The sequence below is a fragment of the Amblyomma americanum genome, chromosome 7, assembly GCF_052857255.1.
Source record: "Amblyomma americanum isolate KBUSLIRL-KWMA chromosome 7, ASM5285725v1, whole genome shotgun sequence".
NCBI classification, from domain to species: Eukaryota; Metazoa; Arthropoda; class Arachnida; order Ixodida; family Ixodidae; genus Amblyomma; species Amblyomma americanum.
Genome location: NC_135503.1, coordinates 18,197,268 through 18,223,894, shown reverse-complemented (window position 1 = coordinate 18,223,894; position 26,627 = coordinate 18,197,268). Strand labels below are relative to the sequence as shown.

The window sequence follows — 26,627 nt, the reverse complement described above, 5'->3', positions numbered from 1 at the left end:
ATAGCCCCTTGCGCCGGGGATAGTGACAGCGATGTTTGTCACACGCTGGCGTTCAAAATTTTCGAAATATCACTGCATTCACGGAAGGATTTGTTCGCTTCTAGTCTCGCTTTATATTTTGCCCTTGCTGAGTTCGGATGCTCTGAAAAATTGGGGGACGCTTAAGCTTCGTCTTCAAGAGTACGCACGCATCGTCTACTCAATTACCTGATTACTAATTAGCATACTCATAATTACTCATTTAGCCATCAGTGCATGTCTCTAAGACACTCCACTAAGTAAAAGAGTGCAACGCATTCACTTGCTCCACCTTTATTCAGCTTGAACCAACAAGCCTTTGTGGCCTATGGGCAGCGTGCCAGTCTCGAAAAAGGTCCTGGGTTTGGTTCTCATCCATACCAAAATGAACTGAATTTTTTTAAATTCTTCGCTTCCATCGGAATTTTTCGCTCATGGCCAACGACGCAGACAACGACACGGACTTTTCTGCGACAGAGGGCCCTTAACGCTATCGCGTTAATCACTATCAACACACTGCAAGGTTATACAACCCACTATGTCGCGGCGTGGGGCGGGAGCAGATATGTGGCAAGTTTGAGCAACATTAAATGACGATTTATTTCAGGAACAGGCGACGGTGTCAGGAAGAGCGGTTTGTTCGGTTCGTTACTGGGGTGCGCCCAAGGGATGGCCGCGCGTCTCTCGGAGTATGTATCGATGATCGATGCCGTTGGCGTCCTCCTACTACGCACTCTTTTCGGCGTAGCAAGCACACCAGACCTGGTCCCCATCGCTTCCGCGCTTGATCTTGGCCTCCCATCCCTGCTTCAGGTAGGCGTAGTCGTCAGCCGAGAACTCCTGCAGGCAGAATAATAACCAGTCCGCGCAGCATGAAAGGAACGCCGTCATTGGAACACCTATAGCTGACCAGCGACGGATTCAAAATTTAGTGTTTTTTCCCCATAAATTTACATTACGGTATGCACCATCAGAAAGGTGTCCGCAGGACATGCGAACTGTAACGAGCTCCTTCCATTAGCGCATTTTAGGTGTTTACCTAAGCCTCATCGCTTTGAGCAACAACTAGAGAATGCACGATGTTGCTTGACGACATTTTTACTCCCCCCCCCCCCCCCCCACACACACACTTCTTGGTTCTCATTACTTTCTTTCTCGCTCTATATGCGATTCTTGCTCTGAATATTTGTTACCTGTTTTTATTTTGCATGCCTATACTCCTTTCTTCATTTGCCTGCGAATTTCACCCATACTACATGAACTTTCTCCTTATGTGATGCCCGATGGAGCTTTTAATCATAAAAAAAAAGTGATGACGGTGTTTGTGACGGTAATGGCGACGAGCTACGATTGGATTCTCAATGGCCATGCCTCTAATGACTATAGGTATACGCTGTCAGACGTGCTACCGCGCACATTATAAACTGCATGCACTAAGAGTTCTATGAAAGCTTACAGGCACGAACAAGAGAGAAAAAACTTGACAGCTACGACAACCGCTGTCACATCTCTTGGAGCTTAACTGGATGCGAAAAAACAGTACATGGGGGGCCTCCCCCTGAAAGCTTTCCATTGTTCGCGTGTGATTGCGCATCAGCTTGGACCTAGAATTTTTATTTCGTTTCGTCGAAATTTGCACGGATGCATCACAAGCGAGGCTGCATGATTGACATATGCATTTCACTTTTAGCTTCTAGTATAAATTAAGTAAATATAAAGCAGAAAATCATTAGCGAGCCATAAAAGCCAGCCCAATTAAAGTGAAACTGGTGCAGCTTGCAGGCAAATAGGACTTCGCAAAAGGAAAAAAACTTCGTCCTAAAAGCGCATTATGCCTACGCACTTCATCGCATCATGCCTACGCACTTCATCGCATCGGGCCACTTGAGCTTAACGCAATGGAGGTGCATTGGTGGCCGAAGTCCCCGCATGCTTCGTGCCTTATCAGCGCGCACTGCACTATATGATGTGAAGCGAAAATTGCAGTATACGCTGTCACCTTCGGCTCGTTCCAAGGAACACTGCCAGTGACCGTATATTGTGTTTTATTACTCCTCTAGGTTCAGAACGTAAGCGCAAATGTAGAGAAGATTGGTAGCCGAAAGGAAGCGTGGTAAGATGAGCAGATGTTTATATTCGTCCATAAAGCTGAGAGAGACAGAGCTTGGAGTGCAAAGAGATGAGGCGGTGAGAAGGATGCGGAGATGGAAGAGTGTATACGACATTATGTTAATGGGATATGTTAATAAGCGCCAAAACGACATCATGAGATACGAAGCATGCCGTATAGCGGAGGGCGTCGGGTTGGTTCTAGACCACCTCTGGTTCCAGAGCTGGCGCCGCAATGTCAGTACACGGCCATTGTTGCAGTTTGCCTCTGACGAGATGCTTCCACTGCGTTCGGGCAGAACCCATCGATTTCCTGCTCGGTATTCGAAAGACACAGTCACTGAGCCACAGCAGCGGGTCAGTATTCAAGTTCAAGGCTGTTTATTGTATACACGTTACTCTAACGGAGCGAGTATAGAAGGAACGGAGCGCGAACATGAGATTCGCGATAGCAGCACTACGCTCTGCATTATCTGCTCACAAATCTTGAACTCCCGAATCTCGTCCCCGATATCAGTAATCTGAGCAGCGTATTGCTCAGTTTGATTAGAATGCGGAGTGGCTGGCGAAGCATGCGCATGCAAGTGCGTTGCATCACCTTGAGAAAATCCTCCTTCCTGCTCTCCAGCCTCTCGAGCTCTCGCTGTAGCGCCTTGACGGTGTCGTCGCTGATGTCCTCGGCCTGGACGTTCACGAAGCCGGACCTTTTCAGGAGCTGCGTTGAGAGCGATCGGGCAGCGAGAAATCAGTCAGGACCAGTCGGTGCACAAGAGCGTTTCGTTTCATGTAAAGCTTGTTAATGCATAATGCGACGCAACGCACTTTTTGCACGGTTACGGATGTCCAGAGGCTTGGCCATGGTTAACGCCCTTACACCATTGTCTTCAAGTGCACAGCCGTTTCTCAGCAGCAGCGCCGCCACCAACGTTCATTGTGTGCGTAAAGGGGTCATCTAGCACTCATTTTGCGCACATCCATTTTGATAATAATTTACATTATCAGCAACGATCACAAGCACAAGTGTCTAGGCCATGAACATCGGGGTTTATGATATACTGAGCCTCAAGAATCTCTAGAGGGTTCCCATTATTTTTTTTTTGGGTGGTGGCTGGCGTGGGAAAATGCTGCGAAAGTGTCAGAGGTGTGTTGAGGAGAACTGGAGGTCGCCACGAGCGTTGATCAGCCCAAAGTGACTTTGTGCAAGAGGTGGCTATCAAAAAGTAAACTAGTGGATGAGTACGAGGCATTGCTTCTGGGCTGTGCTAGGCCAGGACCGTGGGGTGTTCAGAGGGGGCCTAAAATGACTGTGCACGTCAGATACAAATGCGCCTGACCCATCGAACTCCTGCATGCAACCGACAGCGCGATGTGCTGCGGAGAATCGCGATGACAGCCTATTCTGTATACATAGTTTGGCTACGTACCTGCTCGTATTCGGGGACGGTGAGGAGGTTGTACTTCCGCTGGGCCACGTAGCTCTTGAACTCTTCCGAGTAGTCCGCTTTGTCTCCCCTGCAGTAGTCGGTGAAGAATATTCTGCCCCCAGGCGCCAGCCATTTCTGCGTGTGAATGGCGTACAGGCGTGTGAAATAGATTAACACTTAATACCGCGAGCATTAATTATTCGATTATCGACCGTCCAGAAATATAGCCGCGTATAAACGTGCTGCATACGCATGAAAGAGGCGTGCTGAACAACCCTTATGTGGGAACAGCGCGCCAGCTGGTCATGTAACAGAGCAGGAGGGGGGCGGGGGGGGAGACTCGGTTTACGGCACATACCGAATGACATTACTCGAAAATGTTAGCAAAGGTATTGCACCCGTTCGCATAGAGTGAATATAGTTACGAATTAACCGCGCTTTATGCGAGAGGACGCCTCTCATGCATCTCTCTTTCCTCCATGCATAGTGGTAAGGAGCGACCACTGTGTAATTTGAAAAGGGTGGCATACTTATCATTACGTTTCATAAAGATGATTAAGTAGCAGCTACAGCACCCTTTAATGATATGCGCCAGGAGCTACGGAAATTTGGAAGCAGCCACTCTCATAGAAGACCTGACCTGAATAGTCCTTCACATGTTTCTCCAACTTTTTTGTAAACGTGGCGAAATCAAATAGGCACGGTCAAGAGATACAACCACCCTTGAAGACAAAGCCAAGAGAGCGCTACCAGACGGAAAACGCTGCAGAGAACAAAGTAAATTGGCTTCTTGAACTATCGGCTGTGCTCTCTGAAGCGATGACGGCTCCGCGTGTCGCTGACGTGGCGCTTCACTTACGTGGAAGAGCGCGAAAAGAGTGTCCTTGTCCGCGATGTGGAGCAGGGCGTCTCTGCTGTAGATGAGGTCGAAGCTTCCCTCGGGAAACTCCGCTGTCGTGACGTCAGACATCTTGAACTGGATCTGTAGCACGTAAGAAAACAAGCAACTGTAGCATGGGGACAGGTGCTGCACGGCGGTGACTTTCTGACTGAGTGTCAAAGCCGGTCGATCACTTAGATTCTGTCTTCCACAAGCTTTGCCAACTGTCTCTCACAAGCCGATACTTAATTCTTTCTGTGGTTACCACTGCGTACCAGTCGAACATTGTTCGACTGGTACGCAGTGGTAACCACAGAAAGAATCATAGTCGTTTTTTGTAGCGATAGTTACATTACGGTAGCATTTCGTGGTGGCGGAGCCACAGGGTGGTGGCGCCGCCACGCTGTCACGTGGTTGGTCACATGGGCGGAGCAGCTGCCGGCGGCGTGGCGCCGTGGCTGATCACGTGGTTCGTCACGTGACCAAGTTCCACTCAGCCAGCTGTAGCTATCGCGTCACTCCAGGTTTAACCAGAGCTAAACCACCGCCAATTTTTTTTTTTCATTGTTGAATTCGCTCGGCAAAAAAGCAACACATTATGAGGAATATCATACGACTAGCCTCTGTTTTTCCACACGTACGTCTTGCGTGCGGGCAAGGCGAAGCTTATTATTTTCATACGATTTTCGTAGTTTTCGGTATGCAGCCCGCGGACTATACATGTTCAAAGTTAAAAAAAAATTCATCCTTTGCGCAATATCTACAGGTGCGGGATTTACAGTATCTTTGCATAAAAAATTTCCCGCCGTACTATACCACGTGCAACATAATTCTTGCTATTACGACGCTTATTTTTTAACGGTTGAGCTTTCTTGCGTTTCCCTCGCCACCGCGCAGCTGGCCCCAACGCATGCTCGCTGGTACTTACTGCCGCACTGATTTCGAATAATGCGTTTAGATCGACTTTTCTCTGAAGCGAAAATAAAGCACGCGTCTGTTCATGCCTGACCACCGTAATGTATGCACTGCTGGGCGTCCCATAACACAGGCAGGGGCACAGTGAAGTAAGTGCGGTTGAAAAACTTGGCTTAGTCTTTGCGAGAGGGGTGTGGGAGTAAGGGGGTAGGAGTGTATAGGCGTGCGCCCGGCGTGACAGGCGAGGAAGGGTGTAAGGATGGTGTGTGGGGCTGCAGTTTTGGTAGTGTTGAAGTAGCCGGGTTCAGTAAGCAGTAATGGAATGGGGAGGAGTTGGTGAGGCATGCACAGATGACGCCGGCGATGCCATGATTTTTTTTTTGCGCTGAACAACGCACATACAGCTGCCGCCAGCGTACGGTTGAAAGCGCCTATTATGCGCTTTCAGTGCATCTTGGCGCTTGCAAAACCCGCAAGTGTTCGTGTTGCTGAGTACGCTGACACACGATTTCCGAACTGCAAACGTATGCGGTGTTGTATGACTTTCAGAACTAGCAGAATATGAGCCGGTCAATCAGGCGCTCTCTACAAACGTTCTCTAACATTTGCACGTCAACAATCATCTTGGATGTATCTGTTGGACATATTCGTCGGGGACCCACCTTGTCTGCGAGATGTGGCCTCTGGGCGAAGTGCTCCAGCGCTATGGACATCATGTTGACGGACAGGTCCACCGCCATGATGCGAACGTCGTACTTCTGCGTGGTTGCGGATGAAAAAAGGCGCGTGTACGATGGGCGGGAATTAATGGCATCCAGCGATCCGCTCACAGCGCACGTAATAAAGCAACGCCTGGGTCCGCAGAAATATCAGGACTACTGACACAACAAATATAGTACGCGTATATGCGAGAAATTTTAGGGAGACAAATCGATGTCTGTCTGTACTCGTGTAGAAATGCGCTCGCTTGAGAAAGAAGAGATAGCCGGTACCCAGACAACTGGCGCGACTCTGATCGACTAGAGAAGCGGGCTTGCGGTGTTTTAATCGAGCATGCATGCTCGAACAGAAAATAATAAACTAGAAAAACTTACTGCACGAGTGTACCAGGTACTCTAGATGACCAATGACACAAGCACGTAATAATAATGAATCGGCGAAACGAGCACTCGCTAACTCCAAAGGTCGCTGACATATTTGTTGTACTTCACCGCTTGCGGTTATGACTAGGGTAGTTCACCCCTTCCGTATAGAAGCATTAATGCGTCCCTTAATTTCCGAAAGCCCAGGCGCACCACCGCACTTGGCATAGTACAACAGCGCATAAGACATCGGACAAAAGGAAAAGGCAAGGTAACACGGCGCTATTGACAACACAACGCCGTGGTGTCTTGCCTTATATTTGCCCGTCGTCTTATGAGTTGTAACTATGTGAAGGGCGAGCCCACTCGCCCAACTTTCATTGCACCAACGTTGTTACACTATATTATAAGTGCGTTCCTTCAACTTTTCACCCGACCGATGAGGCCACCTTTTTCCAGGGCTGGTAGTTAATTCCCCAGTGCTATCTAAAGGTTACCTTTTTGTAAAGCCTCCTGGACCCTCCTCGAGCATTGCATCCCCTATTCACATATTGGAAAACTTTCCTTCCCACCTGCTACATGCACACCGTCCATCACTATGTCTGCTTTTGGTGACCACATCACCAGCCACCATGCCAACTCAGACTAAAGCCTCAACTATATCCGCCGGCTGGATTTCACTACCCGGATATGACAAGCTTGTTTTCCCTCTCTTTTCCTCTTTCTCTAGAAATGACTTTACCAGGATACACTGTAGTCACTGACTCGTGACACTGGTTCCTTACCTCCGCCATGTAGAAGTCATGTCCTCCGACGCCACAGCCCACGTCCAGAATGCGGTCGCCATCCTTGACTCTCGCCTTCGTCACGCCCCACTGCAGCGGAACAGAGCGCAGATGTGATCGACAGAAAAGCACGTTGCTGAGCAAGTTCATTCAGCATATTTACAAAATCTTAGCACAACAGGGAGAGGACAAAGAGCGCCTGTGAAACTCGTCCTTTGTCCCTGTCCTGCTCACATTGCGCTATGATTTTCTGATGATGTAATCGAGTTCTTTGACGGGCTGAATTTGTAGCAGCACAGCCTGAGAGTGTTATGAGACCTCTATGGCATTTAATTCGTGATATTCTCTCTTCGTCCAACATACTGAAGCTGGCAGGAATTCCTAGGCGTCGCTCGGGTATTTTCACCGTTCGCTGAATTCCATTTCCGTTGGGACTGGAGAGGCCTGTTCGAGCCGAAACAAGCCAACAGCACTGACACGCGACACGAGTAACTTTCCTTTGAATTACAAAGATGCTTCAACCAGTTTACTCTTTTTTTTTTCGTTGTAATAAAGAACCAGTAAGCTGATGCTTGGCCTCAGGTGCCACTTGTCACGGGGCGACACAAACGAGAACTTCTCGTAGGGCAGTGGATGCAAATCAAGGCTTTTTATAACCACTGGGCAAGAAGCACCGCAGTAAGACATGGAGAACCAGCGGATGTTCTATGTTTGTCTCATCCTTGTCTTATACTTATCTTAATTGTGGCCTGTTTTCTTGCGCAGTCTTTTACTAATCTTCCAAGAGCCCGCGCACAAGCCCCGATAAATTACAACGGCTGCTGCCGCCAAACGACCGCTAAAACAGCTAGCGTAGCCCCTGCGTACAAAGCGCGGCGCGAACCCCTTCTTTTCACCTCTGTGGTGGAGAGTCCGCCCGTGCTGACGAAGGTGTCGCCGAAGATCCACTCGTACCGCCGCACACCGTCGCGCGAGTACTGCTGCTGGTCCAGGAACTCCTGGAAGTTGTTGAAGTCCTTCACGGCGCGCCGACGCATCTTCCTGGCTAGAAAGCACAGCTGGCACGGGTTCTGCTTGTGCTGCAATGTGGAACGAATGAACAAATTTTATTATACCGCTCGGCTCAGCGCCAGCTGCGCTGGCAGCGGGCGTGCATGCGCGGTTGGAAAGTAACCACATAAACAAATGGAAAGGAGAGCGCTACACGTTGTGAAGCATTTGCGGTGCCCGAATCACAACGCTGTCTTCCCCGGTAGGGGAGAGGACGTAGGGGGAAAGAAGGCTTATCATGCCTGCGATGACATTTGTTGGCATGATGAACATACAGTGCGTACCATGCGACTTATTAAAACGGCGTACTAGCGTATTAAGAGCAGGTGCCACTAGAAAGCGAGTAGGTATGCAAGCATATGCACGGTGCTATTGGAGTCTAAATAACTACAGTTAATTAATGACCACTTGCTTTGCTACCTGGAGGAGACCTCCCATCTAGAAAACTGTGCAGCGCCAAAGGTACCGTCAAATAATCCAGTCATTTCTCATACTGCTATACATTAGAAACGAGTTCTTTTTCGTTTCCGAAAGGAAGTCCGTAAAATGTCGAAAGGAAAAAAAAAAGGACGCAATCAGCCGCTCTGGTGACCCAACGGCAGCGCTCTGCGCCCAACAGTAATCAATGAATTGTGTATTTAGTCGCTGCAACTGAAAGTCAATGGGCACAGATAGGGCATTCACTGATACAACTATCGAAGTAAAAAAAATTAATGTGCGCAGCAGTTTCACGTGTTTGCGGCCATGAAAAAGAAAAAAGACAGTTTGCACCAAACCTGGTTGACTGTCCAGAGGAGATACGTATAACGGGACGACAACTTTTGAAACCATATTGCTTTATAACATCACATTTAAGCAGCATGGTAGCAATGAAACGCCACATACACTGCGGTAGAGCGAACGGTGCTATGCATTGAATAGGCAACCGCCGGTCAAATAAGTCACCTTGAGCGCAAGCTGGCGACAGTGCGACCAGTAGCAATGCAGAGCTTTCCGAAACTGACCTTCCGTCCGAGCGACCGATACGAGCGCCTGCGACGGTCCCGTGGGCAACCGCAGAAGCTGTCGCCACAAACGGCGCGGGCCTTCCTCCCTCCGCGCAACCACCGCGGTTTAGATCTGAAGCAGTGAGGGTCTGCGGTTGGTCGCGAAAAGGGCTGCACGTCGGCAGAGATAAATCACCGTTGGCAAGTGGAAGGGGAAACACTGGACGCATCGGCCGCCCAGTACGGATAAGTTTAGCCATCTCCATTTTTCTTTTTAGGACGTTACGGGCCGCGCGAAGCTCCATGGATGCTTGTATCCTATCGCCTGAACGAGTGCGCGATGTCAGCTTTCCGGGTTGCGCAACAGCGGAGAGAGCATGAGAGATTGAAAGCAACTGAGCAGTGCCTTATCGTTATCGCCAGAGCCTCCGGCGTAGTCTGCGAGCGTAGGGAAGTACCGCTGGCAGCTGCAATTCAGTTAATGTCTTCACATACAATGCCCGTTATCTTCTCAAACGTTACTGGATAAATACGCCGCACTGTGACTCCTCGTCCGACGGTGACGTGGTATGAAGGTAGACGAACGTACAAGACATCAATTGAGCCCTACTTATCATTCGCTTTCCTTTCGAGCATTTAAAGCGAAGCATTGGGCGTCGCTTATCAACAGGCAACTTCAGATCTGGCCATACAGACCTTACGTGACCCGTCAGCAGACTACTGAGTGGTGCCGACAACAATGTCGCGCATTCCGCGGGATGTGGCGGCTTGACGTCACTGCTCAGGCAATCATGGAAACGTTTCCAGGGAGAGTCGCACACTTTGTGAAACGCAGTGAGCTTGGCAAACAGGGTGTAGCGATAAGGAACCGACTTTCAAAGGTAGCAAACACTCGTGGAACGCGCTTGTTGGCTTGGGCGACTATGCAGAGGAAAAGCGAAGTCGACAAGTTTGCCGCGACCTTGCCCTGCCTTCAGCAGGACGTTTGTGAAACCGCGGTGTAAACACGATCACGAACTGGTCTGATGATCGTACGACCAGCTGCCGCTGACGAAGGCAGAACTTGCTTGTCGAAACGATGATACGTCGCGTGTATGACTTCGCTACTTGAACCACGACAATAGCTTTGTTTCAATACTTGTGTCCGTACACCCAGTCTGGTGCCCATTTTGTTACCTCGCACTTCTACCAGCCGGGTAGTTTTCCCCTACCATTTCCGGCACGTAACAGCTAGCACTTGACAATTCATGCGCGTTTCCTTTGAAAGGACTGAGACTGCACATTCAAGGTGTTAAGCTTGGATTACGCAAACATGGCAGACGATTTTGCACAGCTTCTTCCAGTCGGTGGTGTGCAAGGAGAGCGATTGAAACAGAAACGCAGCTGATGATGGAGGGCCAGTCCTAACGGATATTTTAAAACTCCACATATTTTAGAGACGAATAGAGGCAGAACGCGAAGTGCATTCTCTCCATTTTCTATTCACTTTCACCAACAGTGCATAGTCCCATTAGGTCTTCTGAAATATTTTACTATACTCCAAATACGTCAGCCTTTGGTTTTGTTTGTGCGAGTGTTTTTCGCTCGCGAGCAGCCTCCGTGCGCTCTTTCAGAAGACAAAAGTAAAACACCCTTTCCCCTTTTAAAATTTCGCATAATAAAGTAACACTTACAGCAAGAAACTTTGTGCCTTAGTGTAAGAACAATGACAGAGTACGGTGCCGGAAGGCTGAACGAAGAAGACAACTCTTCCTGTCAGTGAATCTCAGAACTCAAGTGCGCCTGCGGGCAACCAGAGGTTTAAACCGCGCATTCTTATCTGAGCGTGCCTGAAACTAATATTAGCACTTGGTTTTGCACTATAACTGGCGCGAATTGCAATTTCATTTTTATGTAGCTTGGTATAGGAACCTATGACTGCAGCAAACCGCCAACACGTAGTGTTCAACCCGTGTCTGTTATAGCAAAAGGGAAGAAAAAAATAAATACGGTACAATAAGGGGAGAGCAGCTAATGCAAAAAGAAAGGATTGTTTGTTCCGTTTTAGCTATTAGGTGCTCCTGAGAGTGGCAACGGTTAGCGCACTTAAGAAAAAAATTACAGCAAATAAACGTGGAAAGAATCGCGCGGAAAGAATTCGCGCTTGGGGTGGAAGGAATCCTGAGTCACTCCGCTACATCCAGAGAAATTATGACGAAGCTGTGTGTTAAGCGTCGTAAGATCCATATTTGGCCGCTGCTTCTGAAAGACGCACCTTGATGTACGCCTTGACGTTGGCCACCTTTTCTACGACGAAGCAGTCTTCCGAGTCGTCTGCTGGTACAGGAACTTTCTTGATCATGTTATAGTAGTCAGAAAGCCTCCTGTAGAAAGTAGGGTTGTTCGTCCGCTTCACGTCACCTATAAGAAAGAAAACAGTCCCATTCCCGAAGCGCGAAGCTTTTGTGAATTTAGCCGCTCATGAAGTGATGCCAGTCCTATCTTCTACATCCCGCGACGTGGTGTTAGCGAGACGAAATGCAGCTTACTTATCGTCGTGATTATAACCAGAAAGTTGCAATACTCATTTTAACACTGCCATGGCCGCTAACTCTTTCTTTCCTAAAACTAGAAAGGACTAGATAAAGCATAACTGCGCTGTTTTTGATGTATGCTGTTTTAATTTGTTTGATTTTTTTTTAAGTGTTTTTTTTTATGTACGGTATTCCATTGTATCTTGAGTATTGCCTTTGCATTGTATTCTACCTGCTTAGTGATTGATGTTTCTAATAATGGCGTCTTGTACCGAATCTTTCTGATTGTTTTGTAACTGCACAGTTTTGCTGCCTCCTTATTCTTTCTTGTTGTTGGCGCGACCGGCCACTCGTCTGTCCTGATGCAATATTCCGGAGACGAGGCCTCGTCAGGCGTGCATTAAACGCCTTTTGCCTCGTCTACCTTGGCAGTGCTTTATACCAATGTGTGTTATTCGGTCTTGTATTGTAACCAGTTCTGTCAAAATAAAAAGAAAGAAAGAAAGAAAGACTGGAACAAGTTATCTCTATTGTTAACGAGTATGCCTAATCCAGTTGTATTTAGGACCGCACTTGAAAACGCACTTTTCGGATGCAGTAACTTTCGCTCGATTTTTCTTACTATTATTTATTTTTTCACTTTCATCACCTTCGTCTTCAAAATATAAACAAGAAATTTTGAAGATCTGTTACGCCGCTTTATATTTGCGTTTTATATCTTTGTACCGTTATCATCATCGGATGTAAACTTCGAATTTTTAGTCCTTTCTGTCGTATCGTTTAAATTTAGCAAGTTCTAATTTTTTTATTCTTTTAGCCCCTCTAATGCGCTCGGTACCTTGAGCGTAAATAAATTAAATTAAATTGGTGCCTCGCTCAGGCATTTCTGCATTGAAAACTCGTTGCACAAACATCATCTCACGCATACGTCTTCATAACTGGTGTCACAATACACTTTACAGAAGCTAAGTGCTTTGCATGTCACCGTGCCGCACGTGTATCGGGAAACGACGCTTGCGATCTTTTACCGGACGGCTTGAAGCACGACTCGCGCAGAAAGAGCAGACCACCGTCCCTGAGCCAGGAGATTTCTTTCTCGAAGAGCCGCAAGCACTCCTCGTCACTCAGGTACATGTACAGCCAATTGCTGAACACCACGTCGTAGCTGCATGAAAAGGAACAACAATACAAGGAGAGGAGGCGCCCCCTAAGAATTTCTAGACTGGCTCTAAATAGCCTGACGTCTTATGGTGACACACTATTTGCTACTCCAGTACTGCTCCCTAGCATGCTTTTTACGGCATCACTTCGAGGTTAACTACGTACAGCCGTGAGTAATATGAAAGGATCCAAATCTTTGCACTAATTTGCGAATTTTCTGCTTATTTCTGTTCTCAGTTTAGGATTGGCTTTTGGATATTATACGCCAAGAGGAAAACTAGTTAGCAAACAGAAAAAAAACGTGCTTGTCACGCATAATTATGGTGTAATCAATAAATGAACGCTCAAATTTTGTTCTCTCTCATACTGCTCACGGCTGTACATACACTGCATTTTTAAAATTATCAGGACGGTTCCTGTGTGGTGCATGTAATCGCATCGTCGTTCATAGAACACAGCCAAGCAGTATACCAAAAGTTCGCGTTGCGCGGAATGTCCGGAATTGCCCTCGCCTGAAATGCCTGTCCACAGAGCCTGGGAGTGCAGTGACCTGGAAGGACGGCTTCACCTTAGCTGCGGTTTCAGGCGCGAAAGAGAACATTTGAGTCGCTAATCTTGTTTGTGTCGCGCTGTTGAACGCGGAAAGGCATACCAACTTTTCCAGTTATTTTCTTTATTAAGCCTGATTTTAGACGGACGCTGTACAGATGGAACCTAGTTAAAGTATGCATGAGTACGGTGGGCCCATGCAGCCGTACAAGTGAGCATTGCTGTGTCCTCTCATTGGTATGGCTCGCCTCCTTTCACGCTGTGTATGGTTGTTCTCACGGCGCGTTATCCTTACGTCGGTACGGGGGAAATTAGGGACCAAATGTATATTAGAACTCATATGGACGTCCTTTGCACGTCTGCAGGACGTCCTTTGTACGTCCGCAGGACGTCCAAAGGAGTTCCAGTGCCCATTGGGGGGGACTAGCCGGATGCATTCCAACTTGTAGTTGTGTTAGGTATATAGAGAGCTAAAAGTCATAAGTAATCAGGTTACAACGAAGCTGGGATGAAGCGATAGTTATTTTGTCCCATCCGCCGCTTCATTACAACAGTACAACGACTGAGAATAATTGCACCGCTTTCACTATATAGAATGTCTATCTACAACATACCACTTTTCGCTAAACAAAAAGCAAAAGAAAACGCTGCACTCTGGGGCAGCGGGGCTTACCTCTGCTCTGGTTGGTCGAGCTTCATGACGTCAGTCTGGAGGAATGTGACATTGTTTAGGTGTCCATTCCTCCGGCGATTCGACTCCACGTATGCGGGGATGAAGTCTACGGCAGTCACGTGACGAGCCTTGGAGGCCAGCTTGCCCGTGAAGCGACTGCGCATTTTGCCGGCTTTCCGTTAGCAACGTCCCCCCAGCACACTGCGCCCTAGACAACTGCCCGACGACACATACGAACGCAGGCAGAATCTCCACAACGACGGAACCATCGCGCACATTTACGAATCCTAGGAAGCGTCACATTCCCGACGCATGGAAGTTTTTTACACAAACTTATAGAAACATCGACGAACACTTTCCGCTCTGTTCACTATAGTTTGAAGAGGCTGAGGAGGTAACCAAGGTGCATGGAGCGCAGACAATCAAGGCATTATCATCATCATCGACAACAACAGCAACCTCTGTCGGTCCACTGGAGGACAAAAGCTTCTCCCGGTGGCATCTACTTCCGCCCTTCCCTGCGCTTACCGTCAGCCACCATATACCATCCACTCGTGCACCGAGACTGGGCGACCACGTAAACTGCGTTTCCTCTCCAAAGGTATCCATGTTTGCATTCCTTCACTGCTAATATGTGCTGTGTAGTGAATGCCCCGCCCCCACATTAATTTCAGCCATCACCAACTCATGTCTGTTCTCTAACTTACACTTCACTATAGTCTACAGGTAAAATTGTTGAGCGTTTTATTTTTAAAGGCTCGAAATATTGTTTTCAACTCCCCTTCCTCCATCATCATCATCACCACCACCACCATCATCATCATCATCATCCTGTCTACACCCACTGCAGGGCAAATGCCTCTCCCATGTCGCTCCAATTAACCCTGTCCTTTGCCAGCTCCGGTTATTTATTTACGTTTCTCAATACTTCTTACGATTTGCGTTTGCCACTCGTGACTGTCTCTCACGGCATTGTTTAGAGCAGCTTGATGAAGCACTTATAGCTGACCTGGTGTGGTGGTATGAAAAAGTCCTTCAGATAAGAAAAGGAACAAAGATTGAGTATACGGTAAATGATTACTCCGTAGTTATGCCTGAAAAACACACTTAAATTTAAATACACCAAAACTGCCCTATATGATAACATTACCACAGAACGCAAATAAAAAAGTTATTCCTACATCCTCAACAAACGCTCAATGTCGCATAGCATTCTGTGCTCGAACGACTGTCCAGTTCATGCAAAAAAAGAAACCAGAGCGGAGACTTGGCCTCCGCCTTAAGGGTATAACGCGATAGCATTCATCATCATCATCATCATCATCATCATCATCAGCCTTACTACACCCACTGCAGGGCAAAGGCCTCTCCCATGTCTCTCCAATTAACCCTATCCTTTGCCAGCTGCATCCACCCTTTGCCTGCAAACTTCTTAATCTCATCCGCCCACCTAACCTTCTGCCGCCCCCTACTCCACTTACTTTCTCTTGGAATCCACTCCGTTACCCTTAAGGACCAGCGGTTATCTTGCCTTCGCATTACATGCCCTGCCCAAGCCCATTTCTTTCTCTTGATTTCGACTAGGATGTCATTAACCCGCGTTTGTTCCCTCACCCACTCTGCCCGCTTCCGATCTCTTAACGTTACACCTATCATTTTTCTTTCCATGGCTCGCTGCGTTGTCCTTAACTTAAGCTGAACTCTTTTCGTTAGCCTCCACGGTTCTGCCCCGTAGGGGAGTACCGGTAAGATTATGCTGTTGTACAACTTCCTCTTGAGGGAAATTGGTAAACTGCCACTCATGATCTGCGAGAGTTTGCCGTATGCGCTCCACCCCATTCTTATCCTTCTAGTTATCTCCCTCTCATGATCCGGATCAGCTCTCACTACCTGCCCTAAGTAGACGTATTCCGTCACAATTTCTAGGCTCTCGCTGCCAATTGTGAACTGTTGTTCCCTTGCTAGGCTGTTGAACATTACCTTGGTTTTCTACATGTTAATTTTTAGACCCATCGATCTGCTCTGCCTGTCTAACTCATTGATCATGATTTGCAGTTCACCTCCTGAGTGACTCAGCAAGGCAATGTCATCAGCAAATCGTAGATTATTTAGGTATGGGTCAATATTCATATATGCGGAATTGGTTATCCTCTCATTTACATTCATAGGTCGCGGGGAGTCCTAGCTCATACCACTCCTGCAGCAGTGGTGCAGGTGATGCGCCACTTCCCTGGCGGGTGGCTGTTTCAAACACAGCCCACCGGTGGGGCTTGTGATACCCAGGTTGCTCTTCCCGAGTAACATCTCGCCACCAGTCATACTTTAGCTGCCGCCTGCCACAGTGGACAGTTTGCTCACAATCCAGTGGGCAGGTTGCCACCTGCCACGGGGGAAGGCTTTGATGGCGTCACGCGGTCACGTGATCTAGGTGGGCTACCTGCGTTTTCGCTCACAACGCCGCCACCGACGTCGGCGCCAACGGGTTTTCTGAGAAACGGAGGCCTTAGCGCTATCTCGTTAAAATTCGCGCTCTTTCTGTTGAGTCTACAGCATGCTTCTTCGTGTGTTATGTGCGCAGGTTTCTCAAAAACGCGCTCGAATTCGTCCGTATCATTGCCGCTCTAGATTAGGGTGACGAAAGAAGGGTTTGCCCAATCTATAGCTATCTGTACAACATGTGGAGCAGCACAGTTATTTCTCGTCGTCATCCTGCTTATCACCGTCATCAATGCATCGTCGCTACCTAGTGCTGCACCAAGTGGGACAGCGCGTGTGCAGCTCAGGTTGCACTAAAATTCTTTCTTTGCTCGCTCGAATGTATACCGTTGTTTTCCCACATGCAGAACGTGAGTATCGGCCTCGAAAAGTCTGCGCATTCCACTGCATTGCTGCCGTTCTAGATTGCGTCGAAAGTCGGGAGGTTGTCCAGTCTGGTTATCTGCGGCGCGCAAGAACAGCACAATGCGCTGGCGTAGTCGCGCTTAAACACGCGCTCCTTTGAACACTAAGGTGGCGTGAGGCGAAAGACAATGGGAGCTAGGCAGACATTTGCCTTTTTTTCTTCTTGTTTCATTCGTTTGTCTCGAACGGTTATTTTGTTCCTTCCCGAGCGATTGTCGAGCTGATTTAGGGCAGTTGGAGTTGCAGCGTCAGTCGCGCGACGTTTCTTTTTTCTATTTTTACTAGTCGCCTGCAGTGCCATTTAACCTCTGTGTAATATCAAAAAAAAAAAGTGCGGGCGGCAAAACCAGCTTTAAGACTGCATGGTAGTACGCTGTTGATCTCGAAGACATTTCAATACGCGCAGAATTCACCCAGAGCATTGCAGCTGCAATTTGCATCTGCAGTATGGCTGCCAATTAAGCCATAATTATGCTGTGTCTCTGACATCTTGAAAATGAGTCGGTACTGTCTTTAAGCCTTCCGTCATGCATCACCACGCATCACGCTTCGCGTCACGCATAGGCTATACGTGGGCGCCAGAAGCAGAGTGACAGGTCCCCTCTACTCGGGCAAAAGGTAACCAATGCGGTATATAGGCACTAAAGGGGCCGCTTCTCCGCTGATTTTCCTTACCTAGTAGCGGCAATGAAGAACCTGTATTGACAAGCCCTCATTCAACGGTACGGAATCAAGGGTCTATAAGGTGAAGCAGGTCACCCCGATAGGCCCAGTTCTGAAGCTATAGGCGCACTGGGGCGCGCATGTTGGAGGCTGGCATGCATGAGTCCTCCAGTCAAGCTTGCAGCGAACAGGTGGGGAAGGGACGGAAATGCGAGAACGAAAGTACAGACAGCGGCACAGAATGTCAGGGAACCCACCAGTCGACGCTCAATATAGTGGACAAGGTGGGGTTTGACGAGGCAGCACGACTGGCACACCAGGTGTACGTAGTTCCCTCATCGCGCGTGATGAATTAATGAGGCGGGGAGCGGGGGCCTATGGTGCTCGTCATCTCACTGAGCCTTCGGGAAAGATGAAGGATACCGGAAGGAGAAAGGGTGTCGACCACTGAGCTGCGGGGCCTGAGTGGAGCATGCGGAACAAGCCTGCAGGTAGCGAGGACTTTTTTTTTTCCGGGAGGGGCCCGACGTAATTTTTTGCAATGGGGTGGGGGACTTGAAAGCGTGCTTGACGCGGGAGCCTGCTGGAAGCAGTCCGTTATCTATGCTGTATTGCGAAGGATTCTGTTCTGGATGAATGCGACGTGTAGGATGGGAATGAGGTAAGATTGTGCGCGGGACGGCACCCCGTAGATATGTGCGAAAAGCCCTTTGACTATCCGTGCGGATGTGCGTGTCACCTGGGGGAAGACGTGGTAAGCTGGTCGATTCTGCAATGGCGAGAAGTTCGGTGTGCTGGGGACGGCCGAACAGAAGCTGTGGAAGAGGATTATATAGGACGAAAAAGCGCTCAAAGAGACGAAGGCACGCGCAGAAGACACATGAACGCACTGTATGTCTGTCTTTCTGTACATTCCCTCGTTTCTATAAGGCGCTTTTTCGTCCCTGTCGTTGCTAAACCAACTAGCCCTAACCCTACCGTCCCCATGGGAGGGGATGACGCGCTCAGACTCGATGGAAGTGCGGTAAGAACGCCCTCTTAGAGAGACGTCAGTGTAGAAATGGTGCGTATAAAGGAAAGGGAACGCGCTCGGCACACTGACGGTACACGCATACCCGGAAAACACCATTTTTGCGTTCTTTCTTCCTTCACTCCCTTCTTTATCCCTTCCCTTACGGCGCGGTTCAGGTGTCCAACGATATACGAGACAGATACTGCACCATTTCCTTTCCCCAAATACCAATTATTATTATTATTATTATTATTATTATTATTATTATTATTATTATTATTATTATTATTATTATTATTATTATTATTATTATTATTATGGGCGAACAGTGGCAAGTGGGAGGTGCGTCCCCACAACTTCACCCATCCAGCTATGCGAGCCATACCCGTTGAATTCCTGACGTATCTACTCGTCATTGAGCAGTGAATGAGCAGCAACCAACGCGTATATAGCTCTTTCTTAGGTTGAGCTGTCCACCGAGAAGTGAGACAGGTTCGAAACCATTTTTTTTCTTTTAACGTAATCTCGAGCTCTATACCCTACGCGCATGCTTCACATCTTGGTCGCTTCTCCCCATCCGGCCTCATCGGGCTCACCTGACAAATGTTCCGGTCCTCCCCGTCCCTTGGAACACGTGAAATGAAATTGGTTGTTGGCGAAAGGAAATGGCGCAGTATCTGTCTCACATCTCGGCGGACGCCTGAACCGCGCCGTAAGGGAAGGGATAAAGGAGGGCCAGAGATGAAAGGAAGAAAGAGGTGCTGTAATGGAGGGCTCCGGAATAATTTCGACCACCTGGGGATCTTTAACGTGCACTGACATCGCACAGCTCACGGGCGCCTTAGCATTTTGCCTCCATAAAAACGCAGCCGCCGCGGTCGTGTTCGAACTCGGGAACTCCGGATCAGTCTCTCTCTATGGCCCCCGTTTTGCGTTCGGGACAGTGCAGGCGAAACGCAAAGGCGCCCCTGTTCCGTGAATAAAAGCATTTTAAAGATACCCTTGTGGTCGAAATTATTCCGGGGCCCTCCACTACGGCGCCTCTTCCTTCCTTTCTTCTTTCACTCCTTCCCTTATTTCTTCCCTTACGGTGAATTATTATTATTATTATTGTCCGCCGATAGTGAGACAGATACTGCGCCATTTCCTTTCCCCAAAAACCAATTTCATTTCACGTGTTGCAAGGGACGGGGAGGACCGGAACATTTGTCAGGTGAGCCCGATGAGGACGGATGGGGAGAACTGACCAAGACGTGAAGCATGCGCGTAGGGTACAGAGCTCGAGATTACGCTAAAAGAAAAAAATGGTTTCGAACCTGTCTCACTTCTCGGTGGACAGCTCAACCAAAGAAAGAGCTATATACGCGTTGGTTGCTGCTCATTCACTGCTCAGTGACGAGTAGATACGGCAGGAATTCAACAGGTATGGCTCGCATAGCTCGATGGGTGAAGTTGTGGAGACACACCTGCCACTGGCCACTGTTCGCCCAGGACGCAAAAATGGCGTTTTCCGGGTATGCGTGTACCGTTGCTCGCGAATATATATAAGTATATACAATGGCTTTCTCAGGAGAGCAATGAAGGTCGATGGATTGCATGTAGGTATCGATCACGTCGAGGCCAGCATACCAAACAATTCTGGGCAAAAGCATTTATGAACGCGAAAAAGTTTATGAATGCAATTTTTTCGCGCATTGTAAGATTTCTTTATAACAATCAAAATATCCGCAGATCTACCGTCTGCAAGCTTGCATTTTTTTCTATTAACGTTTTTGCTGTCGTCAAAAGTGTCCCCCATTGGTTTTCTATGGCAGTCGATGCGAGCGACGTAAAAATTTAAAAGAAAGATTTCGCTACACATCGGAAGGATGCACCAATACCTTCAATATTTCCATAACAATACCTTACAATTTTCTAATATTCAAAATATTTGCCCAACGATGTCGCACATGACTATGTGCAGCTCCCGCCGAGGAGCTGTGGAAAGGCCGTAGAGCGATATCAGCTGCATAGATGGTGAATCGCAAGCGCTTCGCATGCCTGAGTAGGGGCGCGAAGCATTTCAGATAGCCACGCTGAAGAGATCAGGTTACAAGACGGATGCCTGTGAAATGCATAGGGTGAGGTATCGAGTGGCGTCCTTACCTCCCGCGATAGCGAAACGGTTACGCGGGAATTCCCTGCATACAGCGATAACGGCGCTTCCCGGAACTGATACGCGATGAGGATCGCCTGATGAGAGACGTTGTCAAGCGCGCTTTTTAGGTCGACGCCGACCACTCTGCATAGCGGCGATACAGTCGGTGCGGTGTACGCCTCTTGAGCGATGGCAACCACGAGCTGCTGCGAAAGCAAGCAGTACGAGGCCCATGCGGATAAAGCAAGTTAATGAGCTTGCTGATTCATTTCAATCAGATATAACAGCGCAAATGATTGGCTATCAGGAAATGAAAAGCGCGGCAACTGTTTCACTTCTCGGCGGGCAAAGAAAAAGAAATCAAAGACGAAGTACGAAGAAAAACGAGACAGGAAAGGCGCTGTACTGCGTCTCCATGTCTCGTCTTTCATTTGCGCCGTTAAGTTAATTACCTTACGCGAACGTTTCATAAGCTTGCCGACGCATGACGTGAACAAGACTGGCCGAAGGTCTGACGGGGATTCGCGTGTTGGGGATGGAAATTGCAATGGTCGGTTTCTACGTGCAGGGAGCCGATCAGTAAGCCACTTTTGATTAATGTGCTCAAGCCGTGTCTCCAGCGCAGACTCCGGAAGGTTCGTGAGCGTTTGCTATCTTGTCTGCGCCGTACGTGTTGTATTGATAAAATTGCTTTGAACTTCAGCACAATGAAAAGTTGATCGACTTCGATATGAAGGGAGCACTGGAGCAAGAGGTGGTGCCCTCAGGCGACTTGGATTGTAGATGTTGGAGAGAAGCAATAAATATATCAGCTGGGTCTAGACCATATGCCTGTTTTTAAACGACATACTTATCGATTGCGATTGCTTCGAAGTATAGGTACGACACGTTACACGAAAAACATTGGCAGAAAGCAAAGCACAGATGACTTTAATCACTCTGAGCATTAATCACGCTGAGCATGAAGAGGCCAGTGATGAAAACAGCTATCCTCTTAAATATGACCTCATGCAAAGCTGCCATGGTATGCAAATTACGTCAAATTATACGCTAGGCAAGTCCCCAAACAGAATTTGATTTGACCTGGTCTTTCCTGCCACTGATACAGCTTAAACTGTTTCACCCTGAAAATTGTGGCACGTCCCATCTCGCGCGGTGTATTGTATAGCTACGAAGGCTTTTCGCGATTTTAACTGGCCTTAGCTGCTGTTCAATACTATTTATACGTACACAATCCCCTGTAAAGCTTCGCCAGTCAAGCACTGTAAAAAAGAAGCACGCACACAAGCAAGCAAGCAAACGCACCCGATGCCGGCGCCGAGCTCGAGCACGTCCTTGCCCGAGATGTCGGGCAGGTGGGACAGTATCTCGGCGCTCTCCTCGACGTTGAGCAGCTGCGCCCGGGCGTCCAGCATCATGCTCTCGATGGTCGGGTCGAAGTGCTCCCAGTAGCGGAGCATCGTGTCCCGGATTTCACTGTCGCCGCCGTCTGCGTGCCACGGAGGCGAAGAACTCGGCGTCAGCTTCGTGGCATGCAACCAGGCCGACGCGGTGCGTCAAATGTCCGGGTACTCCGCCGCGAAGATGGCCACTCTCTAACAACGGTCGCCATTTTCGATCTTCGGTATCAATCGCTGTTTTTGGTGGCGCTTTCAGTTGGTTTTGAGTGTAAGCTGGGCTACGTGGTGTTCCGCGGCCGAAATGGTCGCGTAAAGAAACGCATACGAACTCCCAGACATTTCATATCTTCCAACCTTCGGGCAAAGAAGATACATATATACCGGTTCACCTAAGGCGTACTGCACCATACTGCGGATAGGTTTTACAGATTCCCCTGGGCACTTAAACACCTGGAACGCAACTCTCTGTTCTAACGGACTTTCTTTGGTCTAAAAGGCATCCCTTCGCCGTCATCGTATCTTGTGATCCGAAAACTTCAGCGTCCGCCCGCTATTCGGAAATCATGTTCAGGCGAGAAGGATCTAGCGATAAGGGTTCGGGAGATAGGGATCGACCTGTGGGAACGTTTGCGGGAATATGCCATCTTTGGCCACGTGATCTAGGCTATAGTTTGCGAGCTAGCGGAATCGTTGTCGTTTAATTCTTCGCCTCGGAAGCCGGCTAAAAGTCTGGAAGCTTTTCCAGGACTGTCCCCATCAGAAGTTCGGAGTGTCCCTGCACCCGCCGCGATGGCTCAGTGGTTAGGGCGCTCGACTACTGATCCGGAGTTCCCGGGTTCGATCCCGACCGCGGCGGCTGCGTTTTTATGGAGGAAAAACGCTAAGGCGCCCGTGTGCTGTGCGATGTCAGTGCACGTTAAAGATCCCCAGGTGGTCGAAATTATTCCGGAGCCCTCCACTACGGCACCTATTTCTCTATTTCTTCTTTCACTCCTCCTTTATCCCTTCCTTTACGGCGCGGTTCAGGTGTCCAACGATATATGAGACAGATACTGCGCCATTTCCTTTCCACCAAAAACCAATTATTATTATTATTGTCCCTGCATGTCCCTATCCGCAGGCTCATAAGCAACGATTTTTTTTTTAGCAAAATGACAATCTTGTCAGCTGGAATGGCACAGGCTGTTGAACGAAGCCATACAGGGTGCGAAACTAATGTTCTCTGCGGTGATCGCTATTGAACAGAACACTTTCACTGCTTTGGAAGCGTACTTATATGCGCTACACCGCGAGTGCTTATCTGCGGCCTGGTCTGACGCTGACCATTCACTGCTTATTATTCCCGCTTTAATCCTGTGATTAAGTTCATCCTCTTCGTCATACATGCATTTTCCAAGCTCACAATGCCGGCCGCTCACATGTAACCTTTAGTATAGTTCCTGCGTTTAGGTTTGGTTTATGGGGTTTAACGTCCCAAAGCGACTTAGCATATGAGGGACGCCGTAGTGAAGGGCTCCGGAAATTTCGACCACCTGGGGTTCTTTAACGTGCACTGGCATCGCACAGCACACGGGCCTCTAGAATTTCGCCTCCATCGAAATTCGACCGCCGCGGCCGGGATCGAACCCGCGTCTTTCGGGCCAGCAGCCGAGCGCCATAACCACTCAGCCACCGCAGGGGCAGTTCCTGCGTTTAGCGTAATTGGTTTTTGAGGAAAGGAAATGGCGCAGTAATTGTCTCACATATCTCGGTGGACACCTGAATCGCGCCGTAAGGCGAGGAAGGTGGGAGTGAAAGAAGAAAAAGAGAAAGAGGTGCCGTAGTGATGGGCTCTGGAATAATTTCGACCACCTGGGGTTCTTAACGTGCACTGACATCGCACAGCACACGGGTGCCTTTGCGTTTCGCCTCCATCGAAACATGGCCGCCGCGGCCGGGTTCGAACCCAGGAACTCCGGATCAGCAGCCGAGCGCCTTAGCCACTGAGCCACCGCGGCGGGTAACAATTCAGAAATTAAGAACGCTTCCAGCTAAAGCTGCTGAACAATGAAAATAAACCCGGTTCAGTCAAAAGCGTAGCCTAAAGCGCGTACATTGTTCGCCGGAGATGTCAGCATACCGACAAAGTTAAGCTTGAAAAAAGCATTCCTTAATGGGTAACTAAGCTTACGTGTCACTGCGTCCATCGCAAGGTAAGAAGCGGCTATCGGTTTCAGTACGCGATAGATGCACAAACGCGCGAAGGAAAGATGCGGAGAAAAGTGGTTCAGTAAGTAGCCGGACACAATTCAAGAACGAAGCGACAGATACCCGTCAAAGGACGGGGCCCTCCAGCCAAATGCGCCGAACAATTCGATTACGCCGTGGTTAATCCTGTTTCATCTCCTCCTTAAAGACGGAACAGATTAACATTTAATGATTAAAAGCGTCTTTTACCATGCAAAGAGCTACGAGCCGCGCGGGCCAGTTGGTGTGAGTCGAACATACTGGTACCAGCGAACAGACAGTATCACTAGAAGGAGTACACGCTATCAGAAATTTCTAGCGCGCGGTGCTATCGCCATCTCTATACGATAGTACAAGGAGGGATGAGGAGGTCACTGATCAACTACCTTGCAGGTGATTCATGGCGACTCCGTTGACAGTCAAGGTTGGTTCGCTCGCCGAGATAAGACGGCAACGAAATCTTCTTCAGCTGAGCAGTCAAGCAGACAGCAGCGCCGCTAAGTGTCTACAAAGTGAAGTAAACAGAGCTTGGAACGCACACTCGACGCTGCACACAAAAGAACATTCACTGGCTGCAGCGTGGTCCCTTTTAAACCAGCGCCGATGACGTTGGAGTGCGCACACCGCTGGCGGGCTGAGCGCCTTTGAGTCGGCACTCCCGCGAGCACGCCAATGATATGACACAAAGATTCCGACCTGAAGAGGCCCGTGCAAACACACTCGGACCACAGTGGCCTCAGCAGCTGGCCGGTTATCTTGTCTCACTGCTTCTGCCGTCGCTGCGATTATGCATTGTTCTCACCGAAGCGCTCTCATCTGTGTCAGCCCGTCATAATGATCACGAAGCTATAGGGTGAGAAGTCAGTCCGTGTAACTAGACCCAGCCAGAGGGCTCATGTGGCGAAATACTAGAGTCCGAACTGGACAAGCCCTCATCACATTTCTTTGCGAGTGCGGTTCCAAGGTCACCGGGTAGGTTCTCGAAACGTAGCCAAGTTCTTTCTTTACAGGCTGATCGCGGGGATAACCAAGTTTGGTCCGGTAAGCCTCCAGCGAGACTAAGGCTGAAAGCAAAGCGAGCTACGATTGTTAACACAGCCAAGATATTCGTCAGCCAGAGTTTCACCTGGCGGACGCATCCGTCTGCCATTTTCTAGCATGGACTCATTTAGCCACACCAAGATGTATTGGCGGAAATCAGCGTGCCCGCATCTTTGACACATGAGGGCGTCCGATACTGCTTCCAGACATCAAGTATTATTTCGGATTGTTTACGAAGCCTTTTCGCCATTGTAGGGGTCAGAAATCTTGCGATTCAAAACAGCGTCTCCCGATTGGACAATAGGTGTCGCCACCCTACAAACGGAACGATGCATCGATCCGGACCAGGAATCACTATAGTAATAATAATCGACTTTTGGGGAAAGGAAATAGCGCAGTATCTGTCTCGTGTATCGTTGGACACCTGAACCGCGCCGTATGGGAAGGGATAAGCGAGGGAGTGAAAGAAGAAAGGAAGAGAGAGGTGCCGTAGTGGAGGGCTCCGGAATAATTTCGACCACTTGGGGATCTTTAACGTGCACTGACATCGCACAGCACACGGGCGCCTTTGCGTTTCTCCCCCATGAAACGTGGCCGCCGCGGCCGGATTCGAACCCGGGTACTCCGGCCCAGTAAACGAGCGCCCTAACCACTGAACCACCGCGGCAGGTGAATCACTTGGCAGGACGCTGTTTACCCGCTGCGGCGGCTCAGTGGTTAAAGCGCTAGTCTACTGGGCCGGAATACCCAAGTTCGAATTCGGCCGCCACGTTTCGATGGAGGCGAAACGCAAAGGCGCGCGTGTGCTGTGCGATGCCAGTGCACGTTTAAGATCCCCAGGTGGTCGAAATTATTCCGGAGCCCTCCACTACGGCACCTTTCTTCCTTCACTCCTACTTTCCTCCCTTCCCTTACGGCGCGGTTCGGGTGTCCACCGCTATATGTGAGACAGTGCTCCATTTCCTTTCCTCAAAAACCAATATCAAACTTCCTCTCCCACTTATAATCCTTAGCATTCTGACCCATGAAGTATTGTGCACCCTCGGTTCAAACCAGGACAGGGCGTCCGCGTTTCGGAGGCGAAGCGAAGTAAGACTACTTA

At 48.8% G+C, this 26,627-nt stretch overlaps 1 protein-coding gene across 1 annotated transcript; it reads right to left on the bottom strand.

The window, feature by feature from the left end:
* Positions 1-593: 593 nt before the first annotated feature.
* Positions 594-25,122, bottom strand: LOC144098593 (uncharacterized). Its single transcript, XM_077631359.1, has 12 exons — positions 24,871-25,122; positions 22,164-22,347; positions 14,146-14,301; positions 12,791-12,927; positions 11,504-11,649; positions 8,110-8,292; positions 7,214-7,303; positions 6,009-6,104; positions 4,411-4,533; positions 3,552-3,686; positions 2,726-2,842; positions 594-858 (listed from the first exon to the last, which is right to left on the bottom strand). Exons 1-12 carry the CDS (start codon positions 24,884-24,886, stop codon positions 745-747), a joined length of 1,497 nt encoding a protein of 498 aa, XP_077487485.1. The 5' UTR covers positions 24,887-25,122; the 3' UTR covers positions 594-744.
* Positions 25,123-26,627: the final 1,505 nt, after the last annotated feature.

Excerpts from the sequence above, each read along its gene's own strand:
- LOC144098593 (XM_077631359.1), bottom strand. Across the intron at positions 8,293-11,503 it reads ACGTCAAGGCGTACATCAAG|CACAAGCAGAACCCGTGCCA; the intron begins GTGCGTCTTTCA and ends TCCACATTGCAG. Across the intron at positions 859-2,725 it reads GGAAGGAGGATTTTCTCAAG|GAGTTCTCGGCTGACGACTA; the intron begins GTGATGCAACGC and ends TTCTGCCTGCAG.